General features: G+C 38.5%; 1 protein-coding gene across 1 annotated transcript in view; it reads left to right on the forward strand.

Moving 5' to 3' along the window:
• Nucleotides 1-3,010: 3,010 nt before the first annotated feature.
• The window catches only part of ZNF292 (zinc finger protein 292), a 91,270-nt gene continuing 68,377 nt past the window's right edge, over nt 3,011-25,903 (forward strand). The window contains exon 1 of the mRNA XM_032858070.1: nt 3,011-3,279. Coding sequence (XP_032713961.1) covers nt 3,112-3,279 — 168 coding nt within the window. The 5' untranslated portion in view covers nt 3,011-3,111. The remainder of the gene's footprint in view (nt 3,280-25,903) is intronic.

Below are 25,903 nucleotides of genomic sequence, written 5' to 3' on the forward strand. Positions count from 1 at the left end.
CCGTTTTCTGCAAACATCGCGCTCGCTGCATCCCTGGCACGGCCCTCTGGCTCTGTTAGCAGGCACAACCCAGCTCCCTTCCTGCCCCTGGGCCCTGCTATTTCAAGAATTCTAGTGAAAAAATGTGCACTGGCGAGATGCAGGCCGGGGCAGGCAGGGCAACTCGCAAAGCAGGCAGGCACAGGTGGCCTGGATGCAAACGTATCTGTCCCTTAAAGTTTTCCCCAGCTTTATTGATCGCCGGAGTGGGATAGGGGTCTCTTCCTGTCTCTCAGATTTACTGTGAAATAGACCCTCTTGGGAGTGAAAGTCCATATGATTATAACAGTTGCGCTGTGTCCAAAATGGGCATGGGCATTCGCTGTGCTGACACTGAGTTCCCCAGAGAGGCGGATTATCTTGGCCCCAGGGTTTATTCTTATTTCTCCATGGAACAGGCCTCCGATTTCCCCAGGAACGTCTCAGTAAGTAGGGGTGTGTGTGTCTGTGTATGTGTGTGTGTGTAATGATTCTCATGAACTGACAGTTTGGTATTTAAGGACAAACGGACTTAGGTAGAAACAAGTGGCGTACTTGTGGATACATGTTTTCTATGGATAAGAATGAGATTTCTGGTTATCTCCAAGACAATGTTGACCTCATAAGGGAGAGTATTTCCAATCCCTCTCATTTCATTAAAAACCTGTACTTTGTTGAGATTCTGTAGACATTCTACTCAGCACCTCAGACTCTTGCGTTCTGAATTGAATCTGCATACATTTTCATAATAGAACACTTATTATGTTGTAAATAATGCCTTTGCAGGTGACTCTTCATCACAACTCTAAGCTTCTCCAAGGCAGGAATAGTGTTTATTCACCTTTGATGTTCCCAAACCAAGCAGTGTATGTACATAAATACTCAGTAAATGATGATATTACTCCTAGTCTTTCCATTTTTTTAGGCTCTAAAACAGAGGAATGGGGAGGTAGAGCTCAAAGATAACAGATAAAAGTGAAGGACTTAGTCATTCCCACTGAGGGACATTTGCAAAACCTTTATAGTGCTCAGAATCAATTTGCTAATCAAGTCTCTTGGTTTTAGGGCTATCCTGGGCGGGAGGAGGGAATGACCTACATTCTCAGGCTATTTTTTAAAATCCGTATTTGGATATATTTCTCTTTTCATGTATTTTCCTTTCTTTGCTCTGTTTTTCTTTCTTTCTGTAGATTAGGTGTGGTGCAAGCCATTTTTCTTGAAGTGAAAATATGCCGTGCTAACCTTTTGATATCTATCTTTGGATTTACAGGTACATTTGGCTAAATTTCATATTTCTCACTTTTTATATTTGCACTGTCATCCTAAAATAACATAAATTGAGAAACCTGGTTTTGGATGTCTAAAATACTTCACTTGGGAAAGTGAGCTGCAAATATTAAAATCTGTTAGGTGCCTTAATTGTTGCTTTTTCAGCTATCAGTGATACTTTAAAATACATCCCCATTCCCTAGACTCTTCCATAAGTATATATTTGGAGAACTTGTCTTGTTAATATGTAGTATCAATACACTATGTAGTACTAGTATTTTAGCTGATACTTTTTTTCATAAGGGGTTCAGTTGTGCCCACTCATACATTGGTACTTAACAGATGTCACTACCACTGATGCATTACAAAACATTCATTCTGGACAACATACTATCTAGAATATTTTCGGTAGCTGCTAGAAATCTCTGAAAGAGGATGCTGCACACAATAGGAATTATTTTAAATTCTTGTACTAGAAAAATATCACTTTGAACGATGGTGAAAAGACTGGGTAGGTGCCTTATCAGTATAGTTTCTGAATTTTTGTAGTTTTAAGAAAGATAAGCATCTTGTCTAATTTTCTACTACTAACAAAATATTCATTTTATTATGCTGAGCATTAGGATTAAGGACGTGACTTTTTGTTGTACCTCTTCTGTTTTGTTCAAGTGTCACCTATTCATTCCTTTCAGGTAACCAAATAAAATACGGTTGAGAATGTCATCTCTATTTGCAGCACCAGGAAAAAAAATGCTGTTGAATTTATAATTCTCGGTAACCTTGTTCTTTTATTTTAGCATCAATTTTCCCTCCTCCGTTATCATTTTAATGGAGTTCTTGTTTTTTTTTTTTTTTTCCTTGACCTACTTTCAAATAGAGTGTTTTCAGTGATGGTGATTTCTGTAGTGTGTAGGAGAAAAGTCTTCAATAAAAGTGAAACAGATTAGTTGGCTATCACTTATTTTAGAAATGTTTTCGTGGTTTAAAAATCATCTGGTTACATCGTCCACAATTTCATAAAGCGAAATCTTTTAAGCTATGTTTTTCACGAGTTCGCTCCGTTTTCCAGACTGAGGATTTGAACCTCATCCTGCTCTGATCCAATTGTTATTTTTCTTTGTTGCCTCCACCCCCTAGAGATTGTGTTTCCACGGGAGAGGCGTTCTTGGGGCTGAAGAGCAGAGCCCAGTGAGATATCTGGTACCTCAGGAACTAGATCCCTCCTCCCCCGCCTGGTGAGAAGTCAGAGACAATTTTGACAGCTCATAGTACCGCTTTGGCTCTCACGCTTGCGGTCCATGGGTAGGTTTTACCTTCTCCCTTTTCCCGTTTTGGCTTGCCTACAGGCCAGCCGCATGTGTAGCCATTGCCCCAGCCGACCCAGAGCTTTCTCTCACCTATCTTCTTGGGGAACTGGGGCAAATGTCCGCAGAAGACTTCGGGGATTGGGGAAAGCTACGCCGGAATCGGGACACTCGAAAGGGGAGCCGCTCCCCAGGCTTCCCCCCACCCCCAGTCGCGGGGCCCACGTGACCGAGAGCAGGCCTCCAGCGGCCCGCCCCTTTCGGCCGCTGCAGCCCACTTCCCGCTCGGGGTAAGTAAACCGCGGTTTTCTGCACCGCCCCAACCCCGCCCTCTTCCTTTCCCCTTCCCTTCACCTCCCTCGGGCTCCCTCGCGCCACTCTCTCCGCTCCCCCATCCTCCCCACCGGGCCCTTTGTACGTGCTCGGCGGCGTGCGAGCGCGCCCGGCACGTGACCCCGCCGAACGTGGCATTGTGTTATCACGTGACCCAGGTGCGTACGCGACGGAGCGGGGTGTGAAGATGGCGGACGAAGAGGCCGAGCAGGAGAGGTTGAGTCGCGGCGGAGGTGGCTGCGTCGCGGAGCTGCAGCGCCTGGGCGAGCGGCTCCAGGAGCTGGAGCGACAGCTGCGGGAGAGCCGCGTGCCGGCCGTGGAAGCGGCCACGGAGTACTGTCAGCATCTGTGCCAGGTGAGGGCGCCTGGGGGTCCCCTCCCCCTTTTCCCCAGCTAGAGAGGGAAGAGGGCGAGCGAGTGCCTGGGGGCTGAGCGGTGTTCGTCCCTTCTTTGCCATCGTTGGCGCCGCCGCCCAGGCGGGAGCGGGGAGTATGAGGAAGGCGCCTTTGTGTGGCTGCCGTTGTGGCGGTTGTTGTCGGTAGCTCCCGACTGGGGGAAGGGAGTTGTGGTCAGGGCGGAAAATCCCCCTCCCCTTTCCTTCCCCCAACTCGGGACTGCTTGGTCCCCGAGGCCAAGGAGATGTAGACGGCCAAGGACCGGAGTCCTCTCCGCCGCAGGGATAGGGTAAAGGAGGAATGGAGGCCAGGTCCTCTTTTTCCTCCTCCTCTTATTGTGCACTGGGGATTACCGCGCCCCCCGCCTCTGCGCCTCTGGTTTCCCACTACGACGGGCCTCCGCCCCCACTGGTTTGATTCCTTTGCTTCCCCCTGCTTTCATCCGTCCCGCCCCCGGCCCCGTCCTCGCTGTCTCCCGGCCTTTGTTGTTCGAGTTTCGCCGTAGGACTGAAGGGGCCTTTGTTGATGTTCCGTGGAACCGTTCTCGCCGACCCCTTCTAGCTGGCTGCGATGTTCCGCGGTGGGGGCTCAGAGGTTGTCCCTTCCTGCCTTTGCTTGCCTGGTGCACCGCTTCCCTGGTAAAGGTTGCTCTCCTCGGTAGAGGAGAGGAGCTCTCCCTGTATCCTGTGGGGCGGCTTTCCAGAGTCTGCTTCTCTTTTTTGCTTTCACCCTTCGAGGAGTACGGTTTCCTCTGCCCTTCCTCCCCCATCTCCCCACCGCCTCTATTACTTGGAGCCTTCCCTATTTGGCCTCCTGGTTTAAAAGAGGGTTGAGGTTCTTGTGGACCTGTGCTCAGGTCAGTTTCAGTCCTTTCCTTCCCTTTCTTGAACAAGGACACTGCTTTCCAGTAACTGCGTTCTAACCAGGATTTAGAATGTTAAAAGCACGTTTGCTCGATAGAAATCGCAGAGTTTGGGTCTACATTTGGCCCTGATTACAAACCCTCCAGTTACGTTTGAAATTTCAAGGAGCTGCTGCTGGCTGTGGTGAAGATTTTGGTTAGATTGTCTTCTCGAGGAGGAGACAGACAATTTATACAGATCACATTTAGAGTTAACTTGTCAATGTATCGTTATAGAGAAGTTGTTTTGGAATGATACTGAGCCCAAGGCCGAACAATGGGTGGACTATTTTGGAATCTCGGAAAAGATTACATTTTCATTTAATTTGTAGTCTTCAGAAATCTTTCCTGTAGAAGATAGGGATACTTGAACCCATAGAAAAAAAAAATTTCCACTAATGTATGCATGTTATTGTCACTAATTATTTGGTAGTACTTCATATCTTAAAAAAAGAAAAAAAAAACTTTGTGAGATCAAGTGGCGACTTGTTTAGGTGTCTGTGCAGTGTCAAGAGCTCCCCACTTAAGGTAATAAAGGTCTGATGAATACCTGTGGCAAAATTAGAGATTCCATCATTCTTTTAAATCCTTGTTTTAAAGAATTGTTGAAATTTGCCATTTTGACCTACCCTGGGAGTGCCAACTCATTGTTAATTGGTCTTTTAGATATATTTATTTTAGTTGTGAGAGAATACTTAAAGTATCCATAAAAGGAAGTGTTTCTGTTATAAGTAAAGTCTGCTTTAGCCAGTGAAAAGTATTAAAGTCTAGCTTTGCTGAAAGGTACTTTTTAAATAGCAGTATCCACTGATGGGTTTATAGCTAATTACCGTAAATACTCTTAGCCAGCAATATTTATAAGCTTGATTAATAATTCTGGAAAAAGGAATCTCATGCAGGTTGGACTTTTTTGAGTGTATGCAATATCAGAAACTTGTCACTTTAAAAAAGTATTTTTAATGGATGAAACACCGTTTTTTAAAAATCAATATGAGGGGCGCCTGGGTGGTTCAGTGGGTTAAGCCGCTGCCTTTGGCTCAGGTCATGATCTCAGGGTCCTGGGATCGCGTCCCGCGTCGGGCTCTCTGCTCAGCAGGGAGCCTGCTTCTCTCTCTCTCTCTCTCCCTGCCTCTCCATCTACTTGTGATCTCTCTCTCTGTCAAATAAATAAATAAAATCTTTAAAAAAAATAAAATCAATATGAAAGGAATTTACTGTGTTTTAAATGATTAGTTTTATACCATGTAAATAGTTTTTATTGACCAGTGTTGCAGGAAACAGTAATAAAACAAATGCTAGGTTTTTGGATTTCAAGAGTAATGAAATATTTCATGCACTAAAATACCACAATAATTTAAATGCATTTAAAAGTAATTTCCATTACTTGAAAAGTTACAGAATGGTCTGCTATTTGATCCCCTCTAGAACAAATGCTGTTTTTTTTTTTTGTTGTTGTTTGTTTTTTTAATAATCTGTTTTAGTGATTAGGTCGAATGGGCAGTAACTTGAAACAATTGTTTCTTTAAAATTGTATCCCAGCCATTATTACTTAACATGCTGATAGGAACTGAGCAAACCGTGGTTAACAATTAAAGAATTTATTGGAGCAATTTAAAAACAGTATTTGAAATGCTAGGACCTGGAAATTGTTTCTAACCTTGAGATTAGCTTTTTCTTTGTAAGTTTTTCTGTAAAAGTGTGATATTCACATGCTTCAGAAAGGCAAAGATAATTTGTCAGAGTTAGTGGGCTTCAGATTTAATATTCTATACCTGTCTGTTAACAGTGCTTGTGCAGTCCTTATTGTTACATTTGTTTTTAAAAAATGATTTAGTTAAAAAAAATTAGCTTAAAAAATGAACTAGTTTATATTTTGAAGTTTTACCTCAGCAGAAGATGAGTTTCTTTCTTTCTTTTTTTTTTTTAAAGATTTTATTTGTTTATATGACAGAGAGGGATCACAAGTAGGCAGAGAGGCAGGCAGAGAGAGGGGAGGAAGCAGGCTCCCGGATGAGCAGAGAGCCCGATGTGGGGCTCCATCCCAGGACCCTGGGATCATGACCTGAGCTGAAGGCAGAGGCTTAACCCACTGAGCCACCCAGGCACCCCAGAAGATGAGTTTCTGGAGAATACAGTGAAACCTACAAAAGAAGTTGTTTATGCATCCTAGTTTGTAGATTTTCTTTCTTTTGCAGTGAAGTACAATATAATAGATTTCTTTAATTCTGAGAAGTAAAATAGAAATAAAAGATATTAAGTAAGTTTTTCTTACTGTTAACAGTATTGTTTTGTTCTTTATATTGTGTTGGAAGTATGCCCCACTTTTACTTGTTTACCTGAACATTTGCTTAAAGCTTAAGTAGGAGGAGGAAAAGGTGGTAGAGGATGAGTATAAGGGAGTGCTTGTCAAAAATCTCAAATTTCTTTAAATCTTTACAAGCTAGCTTTAATCTAGGTAATGTAGTTTACTTCATTGGTTTTTTAAAAATCAACTTAGAATAATAATACAGGATAACCAGAAATAATTTCTTACATTTATTTGTGTCAGGATCATTACTGTACATAAAAATTGATTATAATTGGAACTTCTTGGACTATTTATTGTATTGGACGGGGTTGGTGTTCACTCAGTCATTCAGCATTGTTATTGAATACCTACACTGTGGGCCAGCCAATCATGATCATGGTCCTTGGCTTCACAGAGTCTACAGTCTCTGAAGGAAGGTAGACAACCACTGGTCGTTGTGTACTGTGACTTACATCTTTTACTTAGGAGATCAGTGCAGTACAGTGGAAGGTTATTTATTTGGGAGTTTAAACAGAAGCACTTCAAAAGAATAATTGTTCTAAAAGGATTTTAAAATTATTCATTTAAAAAGTTAAGCCATGTAATAGTTGAAGAATGATTTGTTAGGGGATGGTATTTGTTGACAGCATTATACGCAGGGCTAGATGACTGGGTTGATTAATACATGAGTTGTAACTGGTTTTGCTCTTTTATCTTCATGTGGCTGATAATTGTTTTAAAAGATTGACTTGGGGACGACTGGGCGGCTCAGTGGTTAAGCGTCTGCCTTTGGCTCAAGTCATGATCCCAGGGTCCTGGGATCCAGTCCCACATGGGGCTCCTTGCTCAGCCGGGAGCCTGCTTCTCCCTCTGCCTGCTCTGCCCGCTGCTGTCCCTACTTATGACTGCTCTTGCTCTCTGACAAATAAATAAAATCTTTAAAAGATTGGATTGCATTTTTGGAAATATGTATTTTCCATGTGTGCCTACATGCACACACATACTTCATACTTTAATTCATGTAAGCAATGATTCTTAATAGGCTAGTACTTTGTCTCCTGAAGATCTCTCTTCAGGGGCATTTGAAAATATGTGGGGTCAGTTGTTTGGTGATTGCAGTGTCTGTGGATGTTATACTGGCATTTAGTGTCCATGGCCCATGGATACCAAATTTTCTGAGGTGATTAGTAGGACCATCCCACTCCACCAAAATGGATTCCTCTGCCTAAATACCCACAGTGTTTTTTTGAGAAGCACTGAACAGAAAGAAAAATAATATAGTAAGTTTTTTTTAGTTGCTATGATCTTTTCATAAGTATGTAGCTAAGAAATGTAGCTAATCCAGAACAGGTCTAGGTAAATGTTGTTCAGCGATACTTAAATTCACACTGAGCTTGAGAGGTCAAGAAAATGTCTACTTCCTTAGTAGAAATTACAAGCAATTACTTAAACAATTACTAAAACAATTCCATTTTACTGGGGTAAGAGGTTGGCAATTTAGCATACTTAATTGTCCTGATTAAAGCACAGATTTGACCTTTTGATATAATTAAAATTCTGTACTTTTAAGAAAGCATTTAATGCAAAGACTAGATTAAGGTGTTAGCAGGGGACATAAGATACAAAAGACTTGTATATAAAATAAGATTTATTTATTTATTTATTTTAAGATTTTATTTATTTATTTGACAGAGATTACAAGTAGACAGAGAGGCAGGCAGAGAGAGAGAGGAGGAACAGGCTCCCTGCTGAGCAGAGAGCCCGATGCGGGGCTCGATCCCAGGACCCTGAGATCATGACCTGAGCCGAAGGCAGAGGCTTAACCCACTGAGCCACCCAGGCGCCCCTAAAATAAGATTTAAATAAAACTTAAAGATGACAGTTGAAGAGGTGTCAAAAGACAGTATCATTAACAAGTTTATTTTTTTTACTTATTTTTTTTAAAGATTTTATTTATTTACTTAGAGAGAGCATGAAAGGGGAGAAAGTAAGAGGGAGAAGGAGACTCCCCACGGAGCTGGGAGCCAGATGTGGCGCTCGATCCCGGGACTCCAGGATCATACCCAAGCCGAAGGCAGTAGCTTAACCAACTAAGCCATCCAGGAACCCCTTATTCTATTTTTTTAAATTGTAAGTGTAGTGTAGGGATCCCCAGGTGGCTCTGTTGGTTGTCTGCCTTGCATTCTGGTCATGATCCCAGGGTCCTGGGATCGAGTCCTGTATCTGCCTGATGCCCCCCTGCTTGTATGCATCCCTGGCAAATAAATAAAATCTTAAAAAAGGAAGTGTAGTGTACTGAATTTTTTTTTTTTTTTATAAATTCAAACAGAGAAAGAGCATATAAGAAAAACTTGATCTTCCTATCCCAGACCTCCTGTCACTCTGAACAAAGATAGTCCCCTAATAGTTTTTTTATTCCTCTTTCCAGGAATACATGTTTGCTCTTTTTTAAAAAATTAAGATGATGGGGCACCTGGGTGGCTCAGTGGGTTAAAGCCTCTGCCTTCGGCTCAGGTCGTGATTCTGGGGTCCTGGGATCCAGCCCCGCATCGGGTTCTCTGCTCAGCCGGAGTCCTGCTTCCCTTCCTCTCTGCCTGCCTCTCTGCCTACTTGTGATCTCTCTCTGTCAAATAAATAAATACAATCTTTAAAAAAAAAAATAAAGATGAGGACATACTGTACACTGCATCTGGCTTTTATTAACCAAAAAATACATATCTTTGAGATCATTCCATAGCTTCTCATGTAAATTGGTGGCCTTTTTTTTTTTTTTTAAGGTTTTATTTATTTGTCAGAGCGTACTCAAGTAGGGGGAATGGCAGACAGAGGGAGAGGGAGAAGCAGGCTACCCTCTGCTCAGTGAGGAGTCTGCCTCTCCCCCTCCACGTGCTTGTGCTGTCTCTCTCAGATAAATAAATGAATAAAATCTTAAAAAAAAAACTGTAATAATTTCAGTCTATGGCAGTGTTTTATCAGTTAATTATTGGTGGCTATTTAGAGAAATAAGTTAATTTTATGTATAGTAATTTCAACTAATTGTTCAAAGTAGGAGGTAAGCATTTCTGGCTGGGGTATCAGAGAAAGCTTTACTGAGATAGGATTTGAGCCAGACCTTACTGCTTTTATTAACTGGTGCCTTACTGGAATAAGAAACAAAAACCAAAGTAAAACTGTTAGGAGAGCTTCTGAGTATTCGAATTATGTAATTAAAATATTTCAGAGTATATTTTAGTTTCATCTGTTTGATACAAGTTGATTTTTTTATCTGCATGTTCTGTTTAGCTTTGTTATAATGGCAAAGGTTTTGAAAAATGCCCACTTTCCTCAAAAAATCGCTAGGTTTTTTTTTTTTTTTTCTTTTTTTTTTTTAAGCTAGGTTTTTTCTTTTGATTATTAGAGGATATCTTAAGTTAATTTTTAGGACACTTTGAATCGGAAGAAAGGATGGCTTGCTTGTTAATTAGTGATAATTACTTTAGGTATTGAGGGAGTAATAAGTCATTTAAACTTTAAAAGTGTAGGTAATGCTCAGGGGAAATAATTTTTTGAGTGTTCATAATTAGTATGATTGCATATTGGAGATATTAAATTCCACTTTCCAGATTATGCTTCTACCAATTTTAGCAAAGGAAAACTTTGCCAAATTTTGCTTGCCTCCTTCTTGACAATTACTTCCTGGTCTTAAATTGAAATGGAGGAAGATGAGATGTATTCTGCAGTTGCCCCTCATAATATTTTATATGACGAACCTGCAAAACCAAAGATTTTTGAAAATATGTGTTCTTAACCATATGAGCTTCTGCTGTATTTTATGTTCCTTGAAATTCTGTCAGAGTTGAGAATTTACCTTTTTTTCCTAACTCCCACACATAAATCCAGTTCACGAAATTAACCAGTCACTATGGGAGGAGCCTCCTTTATAAAATGGAAAGTTTGTTTTTTATTCATGCATTTGTTACATACCCCATATAACTTTTTAACTATGTATTGTTCCCAGGAGAATCTCTTGATTCATTATTTCCTTTTAGCATTGAGAGTTGCACAGTGCATCTCAGAATTAAAATGTTAATCTTTTTCCCCTTAACTTTACAGTACAAAAACTTATGGTCTGTGAATACACATTTTTAGCCAAGAAGATGTGTTAAAATTCAGTCAGTTACATGTATTTTTTTCTTAATTTATCCATTTAAAAATTTTTTCTATTTGGCAGAGAGCACAAGCATGGGGAACAGTGGGCATAGGGTGAGGGGGAAGCAAGTTCCCCAACAAGCAGGGAGCCTGATGTGAAGCTCAATACCAGGACTCTGGGATCATGACCTGAGCTAAAGGCAGACTCTTAACCCACTGAGCCACCCAGCTGAGCTGCCCTTTTCTTAATTTATTTTAATTAGGTAATTAAATTCCTCATGTGGGATGCTAAGGGAGCTGTGGAGAATTATGGAGATCTCTGCCTTCAAAGCCCTTACAAATTTGATGCATATATTAGCAGTTAAACAACAGTATTAGATAGTAAAGTAGCTAGTGATAAATAACAATAAGTGGAGTGTAAATTAAGAGCATTTTGAAATTATTTTAGTAAAAATTGATCTGGAAAGGAACACACTTATTTACATAGAGTCCTTAATGAATTTGGATAAGTAAACATGGGTGAAAAATAGGATAGAAAAGATAAATTAGAACCAGAGTAAGGGTTTAGGATCCAAACAAAGGAATTTTATTCGATCTTTTAAGTATAGATAATATATAGTAACATTGCTTAAAGACTCACCCTTCTAAATTTGGGACATTGAAACAGACAAAAAAGCTGAATGTCATAACTTCAGGTGTTTGTTTGTTTTTTAAGTAGGCTCTGTACCCAGTGTGGTGGTTGAACTCAGCACCCTGACTGAGATCGAGAATCACATGCTCTACTGACTGAGACCGCCAGGCATCCCCAGCTTTGGTTTTTCTTGAAGTATCCTGTATTATGGCAGGGTAACAAACTACCCAAAAACATAGTGGTTTTAGGAGAACAGCTGTTTTTTGTTTGTTTTATTTTAAGTAAACTCTACCCCTGATGTGGGGCTGTAACTCAGCTACCCCAAGATCAAGAGTCACATGCTCTAGCAATGGAGCCAGCCAGATGCCCCAGAAGAATAGCTGTTTTTATTAACTGTACTCCAGTCTAGGGGTCTCTTGGATGGTTTGCAGTCAACTGGGAGGTTGTCTGGGGCTGAATGGTCCCAGATGGTCTCATTCACTTGTCTTGTTGTCAGGCGGGTTGGATGCCAAGGTTCCTCAGTTGGGTTGGCTCATTTGCTCCACTCTTATCATCTAGTAAGGTAATCTGGGATTTCTTTACATGGAAAGAGGAGATCAAGTTCTGTTGCACAACTGCTTTTTAAACCTCTGCTTCTGTCATGTTTGCCAAGATCCTTTTGGGTACATGTGGTCAAACCCAGCTTCTTTTGGGTACAAGGAAATGGGATTCTTTCTGTAGCGTAACAGTCTGACACATATCCCAGTTCCCTTTATTCCCCACTGCAATGTCAGATACTTTATAGGCCAGATTTCATTTTTTCCTCTTTGTAGCCCTACTTCTGCTTTTTTCTTGTCAATCTATATTCTGTAATCAAAGCACATCTCTTTGCTCCTTTTCTCGTAGATTGGCTAAAGGCATTTCCATTTCCCATTTTCTAATCTCAGTTTCTAAGTAGAAGAATGGTGTCCCCACTATATCACTCAAATTTTGGGAAATTTGTAGAACAACGTTTTTATTTACAGTAGTTCTTTACCTTAATATTAAATCTGGTCTCAGTTTGGTGTTTTGTGCTTTCTGAACATTATGCAGTCCAACAGTAGCCTCCTAGGTCTTGTTCTAATCCTTGGCCTTTTTTTCTTTCTTTTTTTTTTTTTTAACTGATAAACTTGCTTTTAACCTTACTTTCAATTTGTGAAAGTCCCCAGTATGCTGCTTTTATCTTTCTGCCTGATTGGCAGTCCAGTATTTGTACCTGTGTTTCTCAAGCTTGAATTTGCAGAAACCAAAAAAGTGTGAGTCTTTCAATCTTAGGGTTACAAGTTTTGACCTCAACTTATAGTAATACGTAACTTTTTTTTTTTAATTCACCACTTAGTTGTCACTCTCAAACAAAAATCTCCCAAAACAGTACTTATCCTTACTAGGTGTGATGTATTCTATTTTATTATTATTATATTGCAAAGCTGCTCTTGATTTTATAGTCCACTGATAGGCACAACCAATCCCCCTCCTTATAGGGGGAATCATTGTGCTCAGTTTAGTAGTTAGCGTAAGGATAAGGCAGGCAGTCCCAAGTTACAAGGCGGCCTTCTAGTCTAGCTGATTCAGAACTTCTTAACTTTATTTAGGAGGAGGATCAAAATGAAAATATGGTTTTAAATTTGTAACAATGAATGCTAGGAACCCAGCATAATGGCCATGGAACCCAATTCGAGAAATACTGGTGCATAGGATAACATACAAATTTAAGCTTCAGGCCAGGACTGTGCTTGCTCTGTTTACTTTTTCCCCATCCTTTCGCTGTTATGACAGGAACTTTCTGCTTCATTTAAATTGGTCTCTTCATTCCTCACAAGTATACCTGTTCATTTTACTTTCTTTCTGATTTTGCTTGGAGGAGCAGTGTTACGTACTTGAAAACCAAATGGATTTGATGTCAGATATGAGCTCATCTCTGATCAGGACAAGATCTTTAGCTCATGCTTTCTTTGAAAAAATAAGCGAGATGAAAGGAAGTTTGGAGTTAGAGAGGCTGGACTAAGATTGAAGAGGAAGAGAATTAATGTTCCGAAAGGCACTGTGAGATGCTTTACTAGAATTGTTTGTTCTGAAGACCTGTGAGATCATAGGATTAAATACCAGTTTGTTTAAATGTCTCATTTAATCCAGATTGCCTCCTAGGATCTCATCATTACTAAATAATAGTTGTTTAGTATGACACTGAATCATCGGAAAATACTAAATTTTATTAGGCATTTGTTTAGGAAGACTGAGATATTTGGATAAATGGCTAAAATGAAAACAGTTCAAATATCTGGACATTGTGTTCATGTGGAACATTTGGCATCCTATTGATGCCTGACATAGGCAGCCTTATATATTATAAGTTCATAACTAAGATACAGCTTTTATATTTAAAAGAAGGTAATCTGAATTTAAAAGTGGTAATTAACAATTGACTGGATTCCCATCCCAAACAGTTTTATCAGGGTATTAGAAAGTTGATTTATCAAGTATTTAAATTAATTGCTGTGGTAATTTTAGCTTACCAAAGTTAATTGAAGCAGATATTTGTGATTTTTGAGAGAAAATTATTTCATTAAATAAGAATGATTTTACTACTACTTTTGGATGAGCCATTATCATCAAAATGAGGCATTTAGAATCTTACTCCAAGTTAATAGCTACATTTTGTATTATCTGTATAAACGTTGTACATATTCTTGATCTTTCCCAGATTTTTGCAAATATGATGAATCTCAGTCTGTAAAAAACCTGAAAGGTATATTTACCTCAAAAGCATTATCATTTTGTCAGTTTATATTCTGGAAACTATAAATTTTTGTTTTTAATTTTTTGAACAACACTTTCCTAAGATTATCTTTCAAAAGAATGAAACATAAAGGTTTTTTTTTTAAGATTTTATTTATTTATTTGGCAGACAGAGATCAGATGTAGGCAGAGAGGAGGAAGCAGGCTCCCTGCTGAGCGGAGAGCCCGATGCGGGGCTGGATCCCAGGATCCTGAGATCATGACCTGATCCGAAGGCAGAGGCTTAACCCACTGAGCCACCAAGGCGCCCCGAAACATAAAGTTTAATAAAATACTTACTGAAATTGATACTTAAGTAGTTTGAATCTTGTGACTTACCAAACTTATCCAAACTGTATTTGTATAACTTTATTTTTTAAAAATATTTATTTATTTCAGAGAGAGAGAGAGTGCGCCCTTGTGGTGGCGAGGAGGGTTGGGGAAGGTGCAAGGGAGAGGGTGAGAGATCCTTTAAGCAGACTCCATGCTGAGTGCAGAGCCCAACTTGGGGCTCCATCTCATGACCTAGCTGAAACCTTTTGAGTCCCACACTTAACATTCCACCCAGGCACCCCGTGTAACTATTTTAAAGCTCTATTAGGGTAATTACAAAAAAAAAGTTGCCTACCTAAAATGAGATATTGCACATAAAAACAGGTTAAGATGGATAAAATGTATATCCTCAAACAAATTGATCATAAACTTTTTTGTTAGCATGAAAATATTTTATAGGAACAGTTCTGAATGTTCCATAACTGCTGTTTCTTTAGTAATTAAGAATTCACCACCATATTGTGTAAAACTGAATATGTTGGCAAGTTACGCTTAGCATACTCAATATTGTGACCTATTTATAAAATATTTCTGAAAAGGTGACCTGATGTTGCAAATGCTGCCAAAGAGAAATTATTTTTAACACCAAAAAGACCTTTGAGGGTTTACTTATCTTGAATGAAACCATTTGTGGTGTTTGATTTCCACCCTACCCCAAGAATCATCTTTTATAGATCGTGTTTTACTTAATGGAAAAAACTTACTCTTTACATACTGTCCCTCATGATACTTCGCTTGACAGCCCATTAGATACTGTGAATTAAAGTTGGGATTCTAAGGACACTGGTTTTAATTTCCACAAAATTGTTTATTATGACCCTTGGCATGCTACTTACAACTTTGCTTTATCCTTGAAATGGAAATGGTACAAACCTTTGTTGTTGTTGTAAGAATTGATCAAGGACATGTAGTTATTTTAAATGATTGTTATAAAGCAACATTTTCATTTACACTTAGAGACTACTTTGGAAACACCTTTGATGTTTTATATATGATAATGACCTAGCATAATTTAAAAACAAAAATTCTGTCATATTCAATGTCATCTATTATCATCATATTGAAAAATAACATTATAGAGTACTGATCTACCAACTTTTTTGAAGTCTGTATTTTAGAGAAGGTGGAATTTTATTTCGTAGTAATTTATAAAAAATTGTTTTGATTTTGGGGGTGTGAGCAGGAGAGAGATTACTTGATGTGTGGAATGTACCAGGAGTAGATTATTGGCTTTACAATTGAAACCTTTCCTTTGTCCAAAATTTAAACCTGGGATTTGAGAGGCTGGGGATGGGAAGAAGGTTTTACAGAGTAACTGAAAGTACAGTTTTTGAACTGTGATTCAAATTACAACTCCCTTACTTCCTTTAGGACTTCAGGCTTCATTTTGTGTCTGTGTTCTCATCTACAGAGTGGAGGTAATACCTGCCTTAAAGCTGTCGTGATTAAGGCATAATATTTGCTGAGCACTTCGCATGTTATAATGCTGGAAGTACACAGTGATTGCTAGCTATTAAAACACTTAAAAGGACTAGATCTGAAATTTTCCCTCGTAAAAGAACATTAATCTTCGTGTTAGTAAAATACTCTCTAATTTATTGTCATCTAGATAGTGGTCTTAAAACTTTAAAAAATTGGGGTTCCTGGGTGGCTCAGTGGGTTAAGCTTCTGCCTTCAGCTCAGGTTATGATACCAGGGTTCTGGGATTGAGCCCCTCATCGCGCTCTCTGCTTGGAGGGGAGCCTGCTTTCCCCTCTCTCTCTGCCTGCCTCTCTGCCTACTTGTGATCTCTGTCTTTCAAATAAATAAATAAAGTCTTAAAAAAAACTTTAAAAAGTTAAGGGAACTCACTCCTTCCCTTTACCCCAAACTCTTAACTTGGTATCTTTTTTTTTTTAGATTTTATTTATTTATTTGCCAGAGAGAGAGAGAGAGAGAGAGCGTGAGCACAGGCAGGCCGAGTGGCAACAGAGGCAGAGGGAGAAGCAGGCTCCCCGCCAAGCAAGGAGCCTGATGTGGGACTCGATCCCAGGACGCTGGGATCATGACCTGAGCTGAAGGCAGCTGCTTAACCAACTGAGCCACCCAGGCGTCCCTTAACTTGGTATCTTGATGTATAAAACAGAAAAGTTACTGAGAAGTACTAATCTAGCATATATAACAATACCATTGCCAGAGGTTGTAAAGGGAGTTCAGTATACTTTTCTGACATTATTTTCTTCTTAAACAGGTGTGGGTTTTTTCCCTTTTGTTTTTTTCATTTTACTGCTTTCTTCTCTGTATTCTGGAGGACATAATGAATGTTCTTGTCTTAGAAACATAATAAAGCCATCACTCAGAACTTTCATATATTCTGTTTAATTTTTAAAGAGTTGTAATTGTGTGGCTTGCTTTTGTTTTACATACTAAGTCACATTAAATAAACTCGGGGTTTTTTGTATCTAATATTTAAAATACATTTATTTCTCAGGAAGCATGGCACTGAGATGTATATAATGTGAATAGAGAAATTGTACTTTATCAGAATAACAATAAATGTTAATAGTCAGACTTGTGTGCCCTTCCACAGACATACTCATTGCTAACATTTAATTCTTCTTGAAAGTTCTTGAAGAAGACCTGCACCATCTTACACATTCCCCCCAGTCTTCATCTATTTTTCTCTGGATCTTTCATTTTCTTCCTTAGGTGTCGGAGAATGCTACATCCCAGTGCCTATGTCGTTCACCTCACTTTATCTTATTGGGTAGGCATACATAATTTCATCTTAAGAAGAACAAGGGTTAGTGTAGCACAATAAGATATTTTGAGAGAGTGTACACACATACCATATATATGTACTATTACAGCTTACATAGTTAGAGTATGTTTACTAAATGACAAAGTTTATGTTTTAGATAAATTCAATAGAACAAGAAGTTTTTTTCCCCTTCTGTACTTCACTGTGTACTTTCTTTGGAAACCTCTGGTTTATAGTGCTATGAGTAGCTGACATTTCTGAGATAAATTATTAAATAACTGCCTGATTTATTTTTCCCATTTTCAGAGTGTATGGAGATATGACAACAGTGACAGCAGATTTTAATTACTGTCTTTTAGTCAGATTTAATGTAGTATGTATTTCTGGTTTATTGCTTCTGTCACGCTTTACCCTTTATAAAGATACCTGAGTATTAAGTTGTCCCAGTTATCAGATTCCCTCTCAGCTCTAATCAACTCAGTTACTTGCTCTGTGATACTGGAGCTTGACCCGTTAAGCATTTCTTCTTTGATTGATGTTCCGCTTTGTTAGTAGAGCATACTGAAGGGACATTACACAAGGAAGGTGCTTTAGTTTTTGTTTCTCGCTCCTACTGCATGACTGCTAGTGGGACAGGTATGGGGACATCCCGTGGTGCTCTGTCCCAGGGTGAGTGTCCACAGTAAACACACTTTTGGTGAGCTCACAGTCCCAGCCCCAACTTCGTGACCATCTCACCATAGTTCCCCTGACATGTACATTGCACACCCCAAAAACATATGTCTCCTTTCTGGAGAACCAGTGGCTAGCACCCCAGTTCTCCCTGCATGTCTTCTTACACCATTGAGAGTTGTTTTCCATGGCCCTCCCTGTGGGCACTGTTGGGTCCGGTTCTTTGTTTTTCATCTCCCTATGTGTGCTCACTAACCAGCCTGTTAGGTCCAGGCATCCCAACCTGGTGAACTTCCCTTGCCATCCAGCAGGCTGCAAGCACACCTTTTCCTTGGTGCATACCCTAGTTTGCGGGGAGGGCCCTCTTCTGTGTTTGTTTCTGCCTTGGATACTTTCACCCAGCCCTCTGGTATTCTTTAGAGTTCTCTTCACATATTTATATATGTTACTCCCTTGTTTTATTTCTTTAAGTGCAACTTTCCCTTTTCAAATTACTGTGTGGTTCCTATTTCTTGGTTGAACCCTGATGCAGTAGGCTAAAATGAAATAAATTACATACTATATTTATGCATAAAATCTATAGATTGGTACCAATACTTTTTCCCTCATATACACAGTATTATTTGGGTCATCACCTAGTCCATGGAAACTTAGTTTAGTATTAAAGAAATAAAATAACATGGTTGTAAAATTCAGTTATTCATTCCAGTGGGCTTATAACTGTCTGGGAGTCATCCTTAAAAGTCTCTGGCACCTGGGTGGCTCAGTCAGTTGAGCGTCCAACTCTTGCTTTCGGCTCAGGCCATGATCTTAGGGTCCTTGGATTCAGCCCTCAATTGGGCTCTGGGCTCAGCGGGGAAATCTGCTTCCACTCTCCCTCTGCACCCCCTCCATCCCACTTGTGTGTGTGCTCATGTGCATGCACGCTCTCTCTCTGAAATGAATAAATAAATCTGAAAAAAGGCACTGGCCTCAAAAATTGTTGAGATGAGGGAATGGAATAATTGTGTTTTCATAGTTAATTATGTCTCTAAACAGTCAAGAAACACCAAGTGAGAACTTCTCCATCCTATTAAGTTATGAGCATATTTGATCGCTCAGAAAATTTCCACCTGGTCATTTCTTTTTGAATAAGTTAGCAAATGACAGTCATGTGAATTATCTTTTTAAAATTTACCCAAATAGGAGGTTGGATTAAAAGAAAAGCACACCCACACTCTTAGAGGATGTGGGGCTGGTAAGGAATGGAGACACAGAAATGCTGTTGTGACCAATTTATTAGTAATGCTAACTTGTTAAATGTTATTTGTTGACATGTAAATTTGTTCATTTTCATATCTGAATCTTGTGGGTATTTAAAATCAGTACTTTTGCTAATTTTATGATCCCCTTATATCTCTCATAACATCACGTATCTGTAGTTATTTCTTTGCAGTTGACTAAAGTGTTCTGTTAATACTACCTTCATTCCCAAGCATTTTTCTCAATTCAGTGAATACTAAATTTCTGGCTTAATATGTTGGCTTCTGTGCACCCTAGTGTTTGTTTTTTCTTTGAAGCTGTGATATATATTTAAAATGGATAATGACAGTAGATCCAGAAATTGAAGGAGGAAGGAATAGAATTAATGACAGATTATTGATTGTACAGCAAAATTTGTTAAATCTGCTATATCTGATAGCTTTTATACTGGTACAGAAGTAAAGAATCTGCATTTTGTATTAAATATGTTAAAGTAGGGCGCCTGGGTGGCTCAGTGGTTAAAGCCTTTGCCTTCGGCTCAGGTCATGATCTCAGGGTCCTGGGATCGAGTCCCACATCAGGCTCTCTGCTCAGCAGGGAGCCTGCCTCTTCCTGTCTCTCTCTGCCTGCCTCTCTGCCTACTTGTGATCTGTCAAATAAAAAAAAAAAATCTTAAATATGTTAAAGTAAAATCCATAAAATAGGATATTAGACTCTTGTTTGAGGGGTTTTACCTCCTGGACCTACTGCTTTAATTTTACTATTTGTGACAACTTTGGGTAGAGATATTATTGAAGATAAAACGGATACCACTGACTGTGTAGATGATGATCTTCCCAGTGGGACGTTTATCTAATTAGTATTTTAAGTAAATTTTTAAAAGCAAATGATGTTTTCTGTAGAGGAGCCCCCCCCCCCGCCCCTTTATTTTAAACTTAGGATATAATTACTATGTATAAAGTGAATGTTCTTGAAAAGGAAAAAGTACTTTCTTTTTTTTGGAAAAAGTATTTTTCAATAAATTTACAAATAGGAAAATAAATTTACAAATAGGAGTTTTCCTCCCTTGCAGTGAAAAGATTCCTATTTTATTCTGTTTTTTGACATGTGAAACTCTGTAAGGGTGTAATGTACTAGAGAAAGATAATTATAAGGGAATGAATCTAATCATAACAGAAAATAGAATTCTTCGCTACAGTAAGAATAATAAGGAAGAAAATATTCTATAATATACATTGTTATCAGATACATTTTTCTCTTTCCTGCCGGCCCCTACAAGAAAAATATAACATGAAATTCATATGGCATATATCGTATCTTACTAAGAAGTTACTTCTTTAAAAACTTTTTTAAAGTCTTCTTCAGTTAACACAGTGTGGCAGTTTAACTAACAGAATAATAATTTTAATTTTGTTGGTGTACTGTTTGTATTCTTTTAGAACTATAAGCATACTTTTCTGTGTTTATTGATAGAGGTAAACTCCCAGGCTAATCACAAAAGTCTTTTGTTATTTACAGTGTATGCTTTATTCTTTTTTTAAAGGTTTATTTTTTCATTTGAGAGAGAGCGCACATGTGCAAGGAGGGAGGGGCAGAGGCAGAGGGAGAGGGAGAATGGAAGCAGACTCTGTCGTGGGGTGATCCCATGATCCCCGAGGTCATGACTTGAGCCAAAATCAAGAGTCGGACACAACCAACTGAGACATCCAGGCACCCCTACAGTGTATGCTGTAATGTTATTTCGTATTCTAGGGACATTATGCCATGCAGGAAAGAAGGGTTTCCTGTTCTTTCTCTTGAGTATTAGGCAAGCTTACTATCCAAGTTAGAAACAAGAGGGTGTGTGTGTGTGTGTGTGTGTGTGTTTCTGTAAAGGAACATCTAGAATAATTTATAGGGATGTGTGGATATGTCTTAGGTAGATAAGATTTTAAGTAGATAATAATGGGGAAATATGGGTAATTTAGGGAAGAATAATTGGAATAGAAGAGTCTCCAAAGAGACAAGCTGCCTCGTTACTGCTGAGTGCAGTCTTTTTTTTTTTTTTTTTTTTTTTAAGTTTCTGTGCTCCTGAATCCATCATTTCTCTGAAAACTTGAACTTGAAACTTTTTCTTAACTATGTACATTACATTAGCAGCAAGGCTTCATGGAGTAGATGAATAGGGCAGGACTGTTGTGTGTGGTTTTATAAGTTCAGGATTCCAGTTGTGCTGTCATCACTCTGATCTTTAACAGTTATTATGTGAGTGAATAAATTACCTTTTTTCCCCTTTAAGTGACCTTGTGTTAAATTTCTCATCCTAATAAAAAGTGATCAAATATTTAGGTAAAAAGTGCTTACACAAAACAATTTGTCAATTCTTTCTGACTTAAATATATTAAAAATATTGTGGGTTATGGGTACAGATCAATTGTGATAAGTATCTGGGAACTCTTGTCCGATAACACACTTGACTAAATCTCTGGATTTCAAGGCCTGGCCACTTAGTACTGGAAAATACATATATCCATAGCCAGGGCTGTTGGATGAACCTGTTCTAAGGACAAATACGTGATATTTACTGATGACTAAATATAGTTTGGTGTTTCTGGGTTAAAAACTACTGTCAGGGGTGCCTGGGTGGCTCAGTGGGTTAAAGCCTCTGCCTTCACCTCAGGTCATGATCCCGGGGTCCTGGGATTGTGCCCGCATAGGGCTCTCTGCTCTGCAGGGACTCTGCTTCCCTTCCTCTCTCTGCCTGCCTCTCTGCCTACTTGTGATCTCTGTCTGTCAAATAAATAAATAAAATCTTTTTTAAAAAATGATTTAAAAACTACTGTCATTACTTAACTGTTTGTCTCTGCCAGCAGTGACAATAAATGTCTATAAACCCCAGGAATGTGAAGTAGGGTAGGGAAAGAATAGTGAGGAACCACAGTTCCCACCCAGATTCACTGCCTGCTGACTACCTCCTTATTACTGACTGCTGTGTGGGAATTCTAGCCTAGTGTTGCTGGATCTTCTGATTTCTCAAGAACTAGAAATCCAGATTCTTAGTATAACAGCACAATTTTGAAATATTGGCAAGTAATTAAAAATGTCTGAGGGGAAACACCCCCATACACTGTATGAGCCAAACAAAACATGTCTGAGTAATTTAAATTTATTCCTGGGTATTTTGAGTGATCTATCGTTTGCCAGAAACAGGACATGAAAAACAGTTCCTCCTTCAGAGTGAGTTTTGGTTCTTTATGATTCCATCACACTATATGTGTTTCCATTTTTCATTTGCATCCCTGGAAATCCTGAATGCATCTGGAAAGAGAGTTGTACAAATAGCCAATGAGGTAAGGTGAGGGAAACAACTCAGGTTGCTTTGGTACCTAATTTGGAATAGAGAGATCTTTAAGGTAAAGATTCCCATTGGCAGATAGGTAGAAATGTCTTACCATCTTCCTGGTTGTCTTTTCCTGCTTTGTTTAATTTATTCTGAGGCCTAACAGATTTTTAGCCAGTGTTTTAACTTTGCAGGACTATTTAAACATTGTATATATCCCAGGTACCATTTTATGAATATTTCAGTGGAAGGATGGAAAAGAACCAGTCAGATAACACTAGCTTGCAACCATGTTAACTTGCAGCTAACATGATTAAAATTTAGAAAATATACTTACGTTAAAATTAGTTTATAGAATGTCAGTATTGCTTAATTTTTTGCATTATCTGAGAAAATTCTCAAGTTTAGATGAATAATGGCCAGCTGTATTAGTTTCTGATTATTTTAGCAAGTTTAGTTCACAGTGTTGAAAGAGCCAGTACCAAGTTCGATGGCCAGGTAAAAATAACCAATATCAAGTATGAAAAGGAGTATGATAATGAAGGGTTTTTAAAAATACAAAACTTAGGGGCAGCACCTGGGTGACTCAGTTGGTTAAGCTTCTGCCTTTGGCTCAGCTCAGATCATGATCCTGGAGTCCTGGAATGGAGTCCCACATTGGGCTTCCTAGTCCGTGGGAAGTCAGGTTCTTCCTCGCCTCTCTCCCTTTCGCATTCTCTCTCTCTCAGGTAAACAAACCTTAAAAATACAAATCTTAAAAATAAATAATTGCAAATACAAATCCTTTTTTTTTTTTTTAAGTTAGCTTCCACATGAAGCCCAATGCAGGGCTTGAAGTCATGACCCTGAGATCAAGACCTGGGCTGAGTTCGAGAGTTGGATGCCTAACCAATTCAGCTATGGGGGTGCCCCAACAAATCTTTGTTTTGTTTTGTTTTTTAATCAGTTTTTATTAAAATATTTTTAAGTTTACAGAAACATTGTGAAGACAGTACAAGTTGAATTCCCAAATACCCCACAGCTAATTTCCCACATTAGTCACATTTTGTATGGTACATTTGTCACAATTAACCAATATTGATACAGTATCATTAAAATCTATATTTGGATTTCCTTAGTTTTTATCTTAATGTTTTTTTCTGTCAGAATCCCATGAGGATACCACATTAACTTTTGGTTGTCTTAACTCCTTTGGCCCTTCTGAGCTGGGGCGATTTCTCAGACTTTTCTTACTTTTGGTGACTTTAAGTTTGGAGTACTGATCAGATACTATGTCGAATATTCCTCATTTGAAATTTTCTCTTGATTAGGCTGGAGTTATGGTATTTTGGCAGGGAGATCACACAGGTAAAGTGCCATTGTCATCACAGTCCTGTTAAGGGTGCATATTATCAACATGACCTAACACTGTTGATATTAACTTTGATCACCTGGCTTAGCAGTGTTTGTCAGTTTACTCCACTGTAAAGTCATTCTTTTTTAGCTGTTTCCGTACTGTTCTCTTTGGAAGAAGTCATTATGTACAACCCACAATTAAGAGGTGTGAAGTTGTACTCTACTTCCTTGAGAATGGAGTCTAGGTAAATTATTGGGAATTTTTTTCTATAGGAGGTTTGTCACTTCTCCTGCATTTACTTATTCAGTCACTTATTTACATAAGTACGGATTCATGGATATTTATTGTATACTTAGTGTTATAATCCAGTACTGTATTTTCTTGCCCAGATTATTCCAACTTTGGGCATTGGGAGCTCTTCCAGTTGACTCATGTATGCCTTTGACATTGCTTTTCACCCCAGTCTCTCTGTGTGTGTGTGTGTGTGTGTGTGTGTGTTTTGCGTGAAGATGTGTTGTAGCACAAGTCTTTTGATCTAGAAGAAAAATTTTAAAATACAGGTTATGTTTTATGTACTAATTATCCCTCCATTTTTACACCCTTGTTAACCCTAAAGTCCCATATTTAACACTGGTTTAGCCCTATCAGCCTTCTTCATTCAGGTATTTCAGAGGCACTGGTGAACATTGTCAGGATAGAGGATTCTGGAAGATTTTGAAGTTCTCAGAGCAGTAAAGAATGCCTATGCTTGCTACAGGGAAATTTACCAGGAAAAGTTGTTTTTAAGCAAGTGGATATATATTTTTAAGAAGACTGAAGAAAAAATTCCTTCAAAGGAGTGTTTAAATAGCTAAAAAACATCTTTGAAGCCTAAGTTTGTTTTACTTTTGATCAAGTTTTTGGTGGTATAAAACTCATTTCCAGTAATTAGACATCCATATATAATCAGCCTATATAGTTGGATTTACCAGGAGCCAGAGAAGTCATTGCTTGGGATGGGGGTGATCACTGGTACTAATTTATTTGTAGAAATGTAATCAGCATCCCAAGTCAGTTCTAACAGTTTTCAAGATAGTGGAAACATCTTTTAAGACAGATACACTTGTGATTAGCTTTTCTTAACTCTCTAGTACATAGTATAAAAAGCCCCTTTTCAGTTTTTTTCTTCACTGTTTCCTTTTTTAAGTTATAAAAATAACATTTTTGTTATTTAAAAATCCAAACAATACAAAGATTGTTATCTTCTCCATCCTGTTCCACTTTTTACTCCTGAAGTAATTAGTTATAAAATTGAGTATCTTTCCAGATGTTTTTCTGTGTATTCACATAAGTATAATTCATTCGTATTTATATGATCAAGGTTAAAAAGTGGGATCATGTATATTGTTCTGTGCCATACATTTTTTTCACCTTATGATATATCCTGATCATCATTCTTGTCATAAACTCAAAACTACTTCATTTTTAAATTTTATTTACTTATTTATTTATGTATTTTAAGATTTCATTTATTTATTTGACACAGAGAGAGCAAGCAGGGGGAGCAGCAGGCAGAGTGAGAGGGAGAAGCCAAATACGGGCTCAATCCCGGGACCCTGGGATCATCATCACAGTTAAGCTTCACTTAAGCTGAAGGCAGACGGTTAACCAACTGAGCCACCCAGGCGCCCCTTAAGATTTTATTTTTTAAGTGATCTTTACACCCAACATGAGGCTCTGACTCATGACACCAAGATCAAGAGTCACACACTTTTTCAACTGAGCCAGCCAGGCACCCCTACTTCATTCTTTTAAATAAGACATTTCATAGTAGAGACATACCATAACTTACTTTTAAAGTGTCTTCTATTAGTGACATTTAAGTTATTTCCAATATTTTGGATTACAGGAAATGTCAGAATACCTTTATATCTCTATTTTTGCCTGTATGTGGCAGTATTTGTTTAGGATTATTTTGTAGAACCAGGATTTTTAGTTTAACAGTTATGCCCATGTGAAATGTTTTTATTGCCAGCTTGACCTCCAGAAGACTGTACTGATAAATATTATACAGCACTGGTTGTTTTTAAAGTTTTATACTTTTTGCCATTTTGCAGGGTGAAATGGTGTCTCCTTGTAATGTTTTTATTTCTGACAACTGTGGAGGTTTAATTTCTTTTTGTTACACATATACTTTGCAAAGAAGTTTTTTTTTTTTAATTT

Source organism: Lontra canadensis, unplaced genomic scaffold (assembly GCF_010015895.1).
Source record: "Lontra canadensis isolate GAN:19392208 unplaced genomic scaffold, GSC_riverotter_1.0 scaffold14, whole genome shotgun sequence".
NCBI classification, from domain to species: Eukaryota; Metazoa; Chordata; class Mammalia; order Carnivora; family Mustelidae; genus Lontra; species Lontra canadensis.